The sequence below is a fragment of the Megascapheus bottae genome, chromosome 30, assembly GCF_031878675.1.
Source record: "Megascapheus bottae isolate mThoBot1 chromosome 30, mThoBot2.hap1, whole genome shotgun sequence".
In the NCBI taxonomy this organism is placed as follows: Eukaryota; Metazoa; Chordata; class Mammalia; order Rodentia; family Geomyidae; genus Megascapheus; species Megascapheus bottae.
The window spans coordinates 13,728,166-13,739,152 of record NC_143538.1 but is presented as its reverse complement, the minus strand read 5'-3'; the positions used below and the strand labels follow the sequence as shown (position 1 = coordinate 13,739,152).

The 10,987-nt window shown below is 51.7% G+C and overlaps 2 protein-coding genes across 2 annotated transcripts; one reads left to right on the top strand and one right to left on the bottom strand.

Annotated features, from left to right (window-relative positions):
• Positions 1-218: 218 nt before the first annotated feature.
• C30H15orf40 (chromosome 30 C15orf40 homolog) lies at positions 219-1,811 on the top strand. The gene is made up of 4 exons (XM_090321575.1): positions 219-359; positions 536-656; positions 806-933; positions 1,696-1,811. The coding sequence occupies exons 1-4, from the start codon at positions 270-272 to the stop codon at positions 1,789-1,791; spliced, it is 435 nt and encodes a 144-aa protein (XP_090177701.1). The 5' UTR covers positions 219-269; the 3' UTR covers positions 1,792-1,811.
• Positions 1,812-2,102: 291 nt separating this feature from the next.
• Ramac (RNA guanine-7 methyltransferase activating subunit) lies at positions 2,103-4,019 on the bottom strand. The gene is made up of 2 exons (XM_090321577.1): positions 3,650-4,019; positions 2,103-2,536 (listed from the first exon to the last, which is right to left on the bottom strand). Exons 1-2 carry the CDS (start codon positions 3,820-3,822, stop codon positions 2,386-2,388), a joined length of 324 nt encoding a protein of 107 aa, XP_090177703.1. The 5' UTR covers positions 3,823-4,019; the 3' UTR covers positions 2,103-2,385.
• Between the last annotated feature and the right edge of the window lie 6,968 nt (positions 4,020-10,987).

The following is a 10,987-nucleotide window of genomic DNA, read 5'->3' as shown; positions in this document are numbered from 1 at the left end:
GCTCGCGCAGGCGCAGAGGTTCTTTCTCTCCTGGTGGCCGGTCGTGCTGGGCGCCGCTCGCGCAGGCCCAGAGGTTATCGTTCCCTTCCCGTGGCCGGTTGCGCCGGCCGCCGCTCGCGCAGACGCAGAGGTTATCTTTTTCCTTTCCGTGGCCGCTCGCGCAGGCGCAGAGGTTCTTTCTCTCCTGGTGGCCGGTCGCGCCGGGCGCCGCTCGCGCAGACGCAGAGGCCCTTCCGGCGGCGTGCAGCCCGCGGCCGTCCCGGCCGGGGATGCGGCTGCTCCGAGCGGCGGCGGGCACGCGGGGCTCCGTGCGGCGTCCCGACGCCGAGATGCCTAAGAAGGCTGGCGCGGCGAGCAAGGCCAGTGGGCAGCGCGGCGGCGGGAGCGTGGGAGAGGGGCCGGGAGGGCCGCAGCGGCCCGCGGGGCCCGGCTCGGGAAGGCGGTCGCGCGTGGGCCGGGCCGAGGCGCCCCGTGGGCCCGGGAGGGCCAGAGGAGTGGGAAGACCGTCAAGTGTGCGACGGGGCTGTCGTTTCAGGGTGGAAGTCCGAGCCCCGCGCCGCCGGGCCCGCCGCCGGGCCCCGTGGCCGCCCACCCCAAGGGCGGCGTGACCATCGCCGTCCACGCCAGACCCGGCTCCAGGCAGAACGCGGTGGCGGGTACAGGGGGCGGGGCTCTGGGGAGGGGGGCGGGGCCACGTCCACGCCAGACCCGGCTCCAGGCAGAACGCGGTGGCGGGTACGGGGGGCGGGGTTCCGGGGAGGGGGCGGGGCCACGTCCACGCCAGACCCGCGCTCCCTTCCTCCAGATCTGACAAGCGAGGCCGTGAGCGTCGCCATCGCAGCCCCGCCGACCGAGGGGGAGGCCAACGCCGAGCTCTGCCGGTACCTCTCCAGGGTCCTGGACCTCAGGAAGAGCGAGGTCGTTCTGGAGAAGGTAGGAGTCTTTGTAAACACGGGTCCCATCGAATCACAGGTCCTCCCGATTCCTCCACGTCCCTTTCTCTGTCCTCACCAGACGTTTTCCTGCGTGTCCCCCAGTCTAAATTCATTCCTGAACCTGCTTGTCAGGCTCACCTCGCTCACCTCCTCCTTCCAGACCTCATCTCACAAACAAAAAACACAAGCAGGCCTGATCCTGTTGCTCCTCTCTGTGATCTCTGGTCCATGTGCTGGCTATGCATCCGGGCCCTGGGCACCCCACCCTGGCACACAGACATAGATCACAGGAATGGGAGCTGCCCACAGCTGTTTGTAACGCTGTTTTCTGGGGGATACATCTCACAGCTCAGTCGAGGTGACATTTAAGTCCTTCACTGACAAACTCCTCCTAAAATCCAAGCTGACTGATCAGCTGCTTTTCTTGTTTTATTGGTCATGAGGCTTGAACTCAGGTCCTGGACACTGTCTCTCTAAGCACTCTTACCGCTTTGAACCACAGCCCACTTCTGGTTTTCTGGTGGTGGTTAGTTGGACATATTCACAGACTTTCCTGCCCAGGGTGGTTTTCAACTTCACTTCTCAGACCTCAAAGGTCAAAGTTTGTAAGAGGTAGTCTTTGGTCACAGCGGAAGTGGCCTGGAAGCCTGAGGCTCTGAGTTCAAGCCCCAGAACCTCAAAAGGGAAAGGGAAGCCTATCTGTGATGTCACTGTCCTCACCAGCCTGGAACATTTCGTGTGTTTTGACCTTTTGACTCAGGGTGGTAAATCTCGTGAAAAGGTGGTGAAGATTTTGGCCTCCACAACTCCAGAAGAGATCTTAGAAAAATTAAAAAAGGAAGCTGAAAAAAAATAAAAGCAAGACTGAGAAGTACACCTTGGAAGGATTTTTTTCATTGTTTATGAAGAGGCCGCTAAACAGGGAAATATATGTAAGTGTTCAAACGATCATGAGGGGAATAGCATGCGCACCTCCCCCCAGCACCCTTAGCACCACACACGGAAAACACTGTAAAGTGCCCGGCTCCAGGCAGCCTGAGCACTGTCCCTCCTGCTTCATCCCGTCACAGAAGGCTGGTGCCGAGGCTGGTCAGGCCCAGGCCTTCATAGACTCACTGCAAACCCTGGGGAATGTTGTTCCTTTACCTTACAAAGAGGAATCACGCGTTTTCTGTTATTTTTCAATTTTTATTTGTTCCAAAGGCAGAACTTTGGTAGCTCAAATAAGGAAAACAGAGCAAACTCAAAGCTATGAAGCCAAGAAACTAATGGATCTGAGTTACAAGCCATGCAATGTAACCCACAAAGTTTGGGATGGGAGTCTTAACTCCAGCAACCATAACCTTTTTCTAGATAGAATTACCAGTTGAGTCCCTGAAATGGGATGGAAAACAACAGTCAACACAGACTTGTTGACAGAGCAAATGGCCTCTCCAAGCTTGGTGTTCTCTCAGTAGTAGCCGTAAGGAGGTGGCTGGGAATAGGGAGGTTCCTGTCTGTGTGGTGGCGGGTAACTGTTGCTCCAGGGGCGCCCATGCCACTGGTGAGCTCTGTTGTCGCTTGGCCATCCCCGTCTACCATCCCGACCTCTAAACTGCATCCTGCAAGATAAATGAAAAAAAAAAAAAATGCACACATGGAACATCTAGCGCAGTCCATTTGATCTGGACTTTTTTCTGTACAAAATAGCATTTTGGGCACGGTGGCTCATATCTGTAATCCTAACTATTCAGGAGGCTGAGATCTGAGGATCTCAGTTCAAAGCCAGCCCAAGCACTAAAGACAGTGAGACTCTTGCTTCCATTTAACCACTAGAAAACAGAAAGTGGCACTGAGGCTCAAGGGGTAGGACCCTAAGAGCTCAGGGACAACGCCCAGGCCCAGAGTTCAAGCCCCATGACCAACATTTAAAAAAAAAAAAAAGAATGGGGCTGGGAGTTTGGCCTAGTGGTAGAGTGCTTGCCTAGCATGCACGAGGACCCAGGTTCAATTCCTTGGTACCATATACTTAGAAAAAGCCAGAAGTGGTGCTGAGGCTCAAGTGGTAGAGCTCTAGCCTTGAGAAAGTCCAAGGACAGTGCTCAGGCCCTGAGCTCAAGCCCAGGACTGGAAAAAAAAAAAAATGTTATGGCACCAGTTAGTCAAAACTTTCCAGAGATTTCAAACATTCTGTAAGTATGGTACTAGATATGCTTCCCTGGAAAGGGGGAAATACTGAATTCACACCACCCAACAGTTCTGAGGCAAATGTTCAACATTAATATGGTAAGTTACTCCTTTATTTTGAGTTATTAAATGTACTTTCTACTTTTGCATCAATCAGGAGTAGTGGGGGTGAGGGGAGTTCCATTTTTGTGTCCTTTTATGTATTTAATGCGTTTTGATTCGTCAAGGCACACAGACTCTAGTTTTAAAACGATGTATCTGGGTTGGCGGTGTAGCTCGGGTGGTAGAGCACCGGCCAATCACGGAAAACAGGTCTCAAGCAGCAGAACCCAGAACACACAGGTGCTACCTGGACGGCTGGGCCCTGGGAGCCACGCGCCTGGGAACCCAGCTTCTCGGACCGGAACGTGGCGGGCGGTGCGGAGCCAGCCAGCCCGCCCTGAGCAGACTCAACCCGAGTGCCAGCCCGCCCTGCGGGCCGGAGCCCAGGCCCCGGGACCGGCCCGCCACGCCGGCCCCCAGGCCCTCACGAGGGGGGCCACGCTCACCGATGGCCTCCGGGCCTCTGGCCGCCGCCGGCTCTGCAGTTCCACTCCTCCACGATCGGGGGCGGCTCGGGGGGCTGCCGCAGGTGCTCCTGGTACTCCTTGTCGTCCTTCGTGAACCTGCGCGCGAACATCTCCTCAAAGCTGGCCGCCGCGGCGCGGGGGGCGCCCGCCATCGTGGGTGGCGTGCGGCCTCCGGGCGTCTCTGCTGGGGAGGCCGTTCAGACGAGCATCACCGCCTCGGGGGCGCAGAGCCACGACGGGCCTGCGATCCCGGCTGCCAAACGGCTGGGCGCGCGCGGGGCTCTTCCTGCGGGGCCCGGGACGCGACGCGCGCCCACACGACTCACCCGGCGGCCCCGAGCGCCACGCCCCCCGACTTCCGCTTCCCGGGCGGCCCGCGCGGTCTCGCGGGATCTGGTTTCCCCGCCCCCTGGAGGAGCCGCGGCCCGCCCCGCTCGGCGCGCTGTGGAGTGGAGACGGGAGGTGCGCGCCGTGGAGTGGAGACGGGAGGGGCGCACCCGCGGAGGGCGCGGCTGGCCGGCGGCCGGGACTCGATCCGAGACGAACGCCCGTCGTGCGAGGCACGCAGAGCCCGCTGGGCTCACGAGAAAACCCCGGGACGAGGGCCGGGAGCCGGGTCCGACGCCGCCGATCCGCACGCACGGAAAAGGCCGGGGGCCGTGCGGGGCCGCGCGGAGGGGCGCCGGCCTGGAGCCCGCCCGAGCCCGCACCGCCACGGAGAAACCCGGAGGGGCTTCGGGTCCAGCATGGGGCGTCCCGAGACCGTCGGCGAAGACGTGGCCGCTGCTGGGGGGGGGGGTGGTGAGGGGGGGTGGCGGTGGGGGTGGGGGGGAGGGGGGGTGGCGGTGGGGGTGGGGGGGAGGGGGGGTGGCGGTGGGGGGGGTTGCAGGAGAAAAAGCACAGTCGCCACACCAGCACTTAACATGGAGACACTAGAATGTACGGAGCTCGCCGCCGTCACCGCGCAGATGTAAGAATGATCCAGGGTTTTCCTGGGTGAATGTTTCTTTCTAAAAGGCAAATACCCTTAATTATTGTTGACACTCTCGTTACTTACTCTTCACATAAAGAAGGCGCCCCGACACCCCCCTGATCCCCCACCCTCCAGCCCAGTGAGATGAGAGTGCGCTATCAGCTTTCATTACTGCTACAGGGGAATTAATCAAAACCGCAAACCGGAAATAGCTTTGATTAGGGTTCTTGGGCTGTATTGGTTAGCTTTTAAAATTTTATAAAAACTGAGAAGGTTAAAGCAGGTCCCTGTGGTTCACATTAATAATCTTGATTACTCAGGAGGCTAAGATCTCAGGACAACAGTGCAAAGCCAGCTCAGGAAGACCTGAAAGACCCTTAAATAAGGTTAAATAACCAGCAAAAAGCTAGAACCAGAAGGGTGGTTATGGTACTAGAGTGCCAGCCATGAGTGAAGCACCTGACTAGTGTTTGAGTTCCTGTGTTGGTGCCCCAGTACCAGAAAACAAAAACAGCTAAGTAGGTTAATAAATACCCAGTTTCAGGCCAGGAATTTGGCCTAGTGGGTAGAGTGCTTGCCTGGCATGCATGAAGACTTGGGTTCAATTCCTTGGTATCATATACATAGAAAAAGGTAGAAATGATGCTATGGTAGAATGCTAGCCTTGAGAAAGCCCAAGGACAGCACTCAGGCCCCGAGTTCAAGCCCTGGGCCTGGCAGAATTAAATAAATACCCAGTTTCTTAACATGTAGTAATTATAATTTACATACATTCAGTTATATATTTACACTCTTACTAATCCTTTAATTTTGGTGATAGATTCAGCACACACACAATGTCCTTTCTAATGTCATGAAATACTTCAAATCCTTTGAGGTCTATTAGTAAATATTGAGAAAGATATGAAGTACTTTGTGTTCCTCCCTCCTGAAAGGCTAAGCACATTGGTGAAATTACTAAACAAAAACTTAGCTGGGAGCCAGTGGCTCACGCCCGTCATCTTATCTCCTCAAGAGGCTCAGATCTGGGAATCACAGTCCCAAGCCAGCCCAGGCAAGAAGTCCATAAGACTCTTATCTCCAGTTAGCCACCAGAAAACCGGAAGTGGTGCTGTGGCTCAAAGTGGTTCAGCACTATCCTTGAGCCTTGAGCCAAAGAGCTCTGAGTTCAAGCCCCACCGCCAGCAAAAAATAAAATGACAGGCTTCTTGTTTTTTCAGATCTGGGAAAGTCTAATCATTCATCCCTTCCTTGATTACATCTTCAGCAAAACAAGAATAGTTATCCTTGCTGCCTCTCAGGCCCATAAATTTATTATGAAAATGATTATAAAATATCTAGACTCTAGTGAAAAAAGATGGTATATGAATGCTACTAATTTAATTAGTTATTGTAAGTTGTACACATTTTTCTTTCCATACAAACAATGCAAGAGATGATAATAAAAACCTTAGTGTCCAGACAGTTTCAGTAGTTGCTCTCCCAGCCAATCCCTTGAGGAGATGGCAGTCATAACGCGGAGAGGGTCTGTGACAAAAAGGGCCGGCTCCTCCTGGGCCACACAGAGGAGAGAGAGTTCTGATGCATGACTTTAGCAGAGTCAGAGTTTCATGGCAAGATCTATCTTTTTTTAATTTTTTTTTTCATTTGTAGGAATCCTTTAGAAAAAGAAACAAAAAACTATTTGAGTTTTTTGTTTTTGTTTTTTTTGCCAGGCTTGGGCTCAGAGCCTGAGCACTGTCCTTGGACTTTCTCAAGGCTAGAGCTCTACCACTTGAGCCTCAGCACCACTTCTGGTTTTTTCTATATATGTGGTACCAAGGAATCGAACCCGGGTCTTCGTGAATGCTAGGAAAGCATTTTAACCACTAGGCCAAACTCCTGGCCCCTAGTTGAGTTTTAAATAGCTTCATATTAAAAGTTTCATTTAAAGACCAATGATAGAGTAGAGCTAGTAGACCCAGGCTAGGATCTTCAGTGCTGCAATTACCACACCTTTTTTTCTTTTTTTAGGAAATAGTTCCAAAATAAAATATCTTTACTTTGGTTAGGTCTGCTTCACTGACAGTTTCTCAGTTTCTACCTGTCTCTGTCTCTGTCTCTGTCTGTCTGTCTGTCTGTCTGTCTGTCTCTCTCTCTCTCTCTCTCTCTCTCTCACACACACACACACACACACACACACACACACACACAAACACACACACACACACAATGTTCAGAATACTTGAGAAAGGAGAGGAGCACTGGTGTTTGGGCACAGTACCGGGCCAGGATTGCTGGAAGGAGTTCAGGAGCTCCTTCCTTCCTTCCTTCCTTCCTTCCTTCCTTCCTTCCTTCCTTCCTTCCTTCCTTCTTTCCTCCCTCCCTCCCTGCCTGCCTGCCTGCCTCCCTCCCTCCCTCCCTCCCTCCCTCCCTCCCTTCCTTCCTTCCTTCCTTCCTTCCTTCCTTCCTTCCTTCCTATGTCATTTTTTAGCACCTGCGCCTGCACCGTGACCCAGTCCCCATGTGCAAGTGCAGAGTCCAGAAAGCCAGGGGTGTGCATCCATAACTGATCTTGGCGAGCCAAGCTTGTGCTCTTCTTAGTAGGTCAGATGCCAGTTAATTGATTTAATGTAAGAAATATACTTCTCATCAGTGGTCCAGGGCACACCCTTGCTTTGATCTCCCTATCTAGGTGTCACAGAGAGCATAGGCTGTGGCTTTCTCCCTCTCTGTCCCCACACAGGCATGGAACATAGTCAGTGTTTAATCAATGTATGCCAAGCAGAACTGCCCAGAGAGCCACATCCCATAAAGCAGGAGCTAGGGAGATTTTTACACGTGTTAGCCAGTTAAAGGCTGTGAACATGAGCTCCATGCAGGAGTGTAAGGCAAGATGAAGAGGCAGCCATTCATTTGGACTTCTCTCCTGAGACAGCTGACTTCATTAGAAAGGAAGTCACCTCAGGCTTTACCAAGCAAGATGCCGTTCTAGTTCACTGTGTGTTCTCTTCACATTTGGAACAAATGTTCTGAAGGCTGGGCCACAGGTGACAATAGCACACACAGCCATCTACTCTCCACTGCCTGGCCTGAAATAGATTCTCCTGTGGGAAGAACAACAGTGCTGTCATTTACTAAATTGTATGGGAAACAAGGATCGGAACTGGAGATAAAAAAAGAAGTATGAGTCAGCAGAGTCCAATTTAGCCTTGGGGTGGTGTGAGGCACGCTATTAGGTCCATTTCTAGTGAAAATTACATTGTTTGAAAGAAAGTGTCTGTCAGAACCCTGGTGGTAAGGTCACTGGTGATAAGGGACTTTCTCTTCTCAGTCCCCCAAACACAGCCCTCCCCTTGAATCCTCTGAAACCATCAGATTTCAATACCCCCAAACTCTCCCCAACCCCTCCTCCTCCCCCTCCCCCTTCCTCTCATTCCCAGATGTACCTGTAAGTGTGTTTTTCATTTGTTTTCAGTGTTCAAGATTGAATTCAAGGCCTCATAAAAACTAGGTAGGCTGTTTCAAAAATGGTTCTTGCTAGGCACACCTGTAATTCTAGTTACTGAGGAGGCCAAGGTCTGAGGATTATGGTTCAAAGCCAGCCTAGATAGGAAAGATCATGGAACTCTTTTTTTTCTGTAGTTAACCACCAAAAAGTTGGAAGTAAAGTTATGGCTCAAGTGGTAAGAGCACCAGCGTGTGTGTGTGTGTGTGTGTCTGTCTGTCTGTCTGTCTGTCTGTCTGTCTGTCTATTCGTCATGGGGCTTGAGCTGGCCAGGGCGCTGTCCCTGAGCTCTTCAGCTCAAGACTACCGCCCTACCCTTGAGCCAAGCCCCACTTCCCGTTTTCTAGAGGTTAATTGGAGGTAAGAGTCTCAGGTCCTTTTATGCCCGGGCTGGCTTTGAACCTTGATTCTCAAATCTCAACCTCCTGAGTAGCTAGGATTACAGGCTTGAGCAACCTAGAGCACCAGCTTTAAGAGAAAAAAACTGAGGGATAGGCCCTGAGTTCAAACCCCAGTATTGGCATTAAAAAATTATCTTATTAAAAACAAAGCCTTCCTGGCTCCTAGGAACTTACGAGCCTCTCGTCAAATGGCATTAATTCCTCAGCCTGCTTTGCCTCTTCTGACCTAGTATCCTGCAGGGTGGTGGTGATGGATGTAGGTGCAGGGGCCGCTGGAGTAAGCTGTGGGGAATGAGCCTCCAGGCTCCATTCTGCTGGTTGAATCAGAAGGGCTCCGAATTCTGGTGATTATAGTTGGTATGCAGTGTCTTCCTCTGTAAACACAGACCACCGAGTTGGTAGCTATGAGCCTCCCAACTTATTTCCATAAAGTGATCCAGCTGGATCTAGAGGTAAAACCATGAGGTCACTGGCTATCTGTAGTCATTCCTTAATTACTACCTAGCCTGTGAATGCATGGCTCTTTTGTTCTAAATTAGGGGGTACAACTCATTGTCATCCCTGCCCTGCAAGGAGCCAGCCTGCGGTCAGAACGGTGGCTGGTGGTAGAGGTGGAGGTAGGAGGCATCTGGATATGGACTGGCTTTCTGTGGAGGACACTGGAGGAAGGCCAGATGTGCACATCAGAAGGCCCACAGGCAGCTTAGGGCCCACAAAACCTGGAAGGGCTTGTAAAAGCGGCATTGTTGGGCCGGGAGTTTGGCCCAGTGGTAGAGTACTTGCCTACCATGCATGAAAACCTGGGTTCGAGTCCTTGGTACTGCATACATACAAGAAACCAGAAGTGGTACTATGACTCAAGTAGTAGAGCTCTAGCCTTGAGAAAGACCAAGGACAGTGCTTAGGCCCTGAGTTCAAGCCCTAGAACTGGCAAAAAAAAAAAAAATCAGCATGGTCATCTGAGTCGCTGGGAGCAGGAGCAGGTAGTAAGGCTTTTCTAGCCATGTCACTCAGCCCCTCCTAGCTGGTGAGCACCCCAGTTTCTTCTTCCCTCCATTTGCCTCTCATGCAGATGACTCCTGGTGCTTGTTAGACAGTTTCTAACAAGTTTAGTAAATGCCCAAATGACTCACATGATGAGACAAGTTGGGGAGACACTGTTGAGTTGTTCAGGATCGTACTCCACCCCTTCCTCCCGGTGCTTTTGGGTCCTGTCAGTTCTGTCACCTGGCTTGGGGTGACAATGCAGAAGACAGGACAAGGGTTTCTCCTGTTCTTTTTTCAGGGGTTTTAGAATCCTGGTGCTCTGTCAGGCTCAGGACCTTACCTGTTGTTGGTCTGAGCCAGAATACATTTGACTGTTTTCTCTTTCTAGCAATCAGTGTTCTCATTCTTATTTTTGTTAGTGTAAACCAATACAAACGGATTTCATTGTGATGTTTCCACAAGTGTAGATAGTATCTTTAACCATATTCCTGTATTCATCATCTCCATTATTCTTTCCCAACCAATCCTCCTCCTCTTCCTTCTCTTCCTTTTCTCCTCCTCCTCCTGTTCCTTCTAATTCTTTTTCCTTTTATAATTTTAATGGGATTCTTTTCTCTTGGGCAATATTGGGGCTTAGATTCAGGGCCTTGCACTTGCTAGACAAGGTGTTTTACTAGAGGCATGCCTCTGGCTCTTCATTATGCTATTTTCCTATATACATTCCCTTCTTGTATAAGAAGCTATTTTAGGGAGGGAAAAGTGCCATTTTGGTGCTGCCTTTTATATTACGCCTCTTATCTATTCTAAAAAGCTAAGGGTTGGTTAAACCAGCCCTTTGGGTGGGTTCTTGTTTTGTTGCCTAGGCTGGCCTCAAACTCCCAAGCTCCGTAATTCTTTTGCATAAGCTTCTTGAGTAGCTGAGATTACGGGTGCTTACCACCATGTCCAACTCTCCTCAACACTATTTGTGGGTCACTGCTGTGGTTGGGGAAATAATTAGAAATAGCCATCTCCTTTGTGTACCCATTTCTGGACTGAAGTCCAGATCATGCTTCACTGCCCTTTGTAGGAGGAGATAGGAAAGAACAGAGGCAGGCCTTGGGAGCAAAGCCCAGGATTCAGGAAGAGGCTTCCCTAACACATGCAAGGCCTTCTTGGTCAGATAGAGCTGAGAGCCCTCTGGGCAGCTGCTATGGTTTCCAGAAAGCTGCTGTCTACCTAAGGGCCCCAGGTTTGCAAGGAACTGGTAGATCAGCCAAGCCATGTTGGAGGCAAAGATTCGAGGAAGTAGAACTGCTGAGGCACCCCAGATGGGGCTGGGAAGAGAGTAGGAGTGAGGCGGAGTGCCTGGTAAACTACCCATGCCAGTCAGCCATGCCAGCTGAGCCATCTGCGAAGGAGCTGTCACATAGTAGGCGTTCAGTAAATATTTGCTGCATTGAAGGCCTACTTGTGTCTGTTTTGTATTT

What these genes read in the sequence shown, in the direction of transcription:
- C30H15orf40 (XM_090321575.1), top strand. Translation starts at nt 270, where the DNA reads ATGCGGCTGCTCCGAGCGGCGGCGGGCACGCGGGGCTCCGTGCGGCGT. An exon ending in AGGCTGGCGCGGCGAGCAAG is followed by an intron (nt 360 to 535) that starts GCCAGTGGGCAG and finishes CTGTCGTTTCAG; the next exon opens with GGTGGAAGTCCGAGCCCCGC. An exon ending in CAGGCAGAACGCGGTGGCGG is followed by an intron (nt 657 to 805) that starts GTACAGGGGGCG and finishes CCCTTCCTCCAG; the next exon opens with ATCTGACAAGCGAGGCCGTG.
- Ramac (XM_090321577.1), bottom strand. Translation starts at nt 3,822, where the DNA reads ATGGCGGGCGCCCCCCGCGCCGCGGCGGCCAGCTTTGAGGAGATGTTC. An exon ending in CAGAGGCCCGGAGGCCATCG is followed by an intron (nt 2,537 to 3,649) that starts GTGAGCGTGGCC and finishes TTTATCTTGCAG; the next exon opens with GATGCAGTTTAGAGGTCGGG.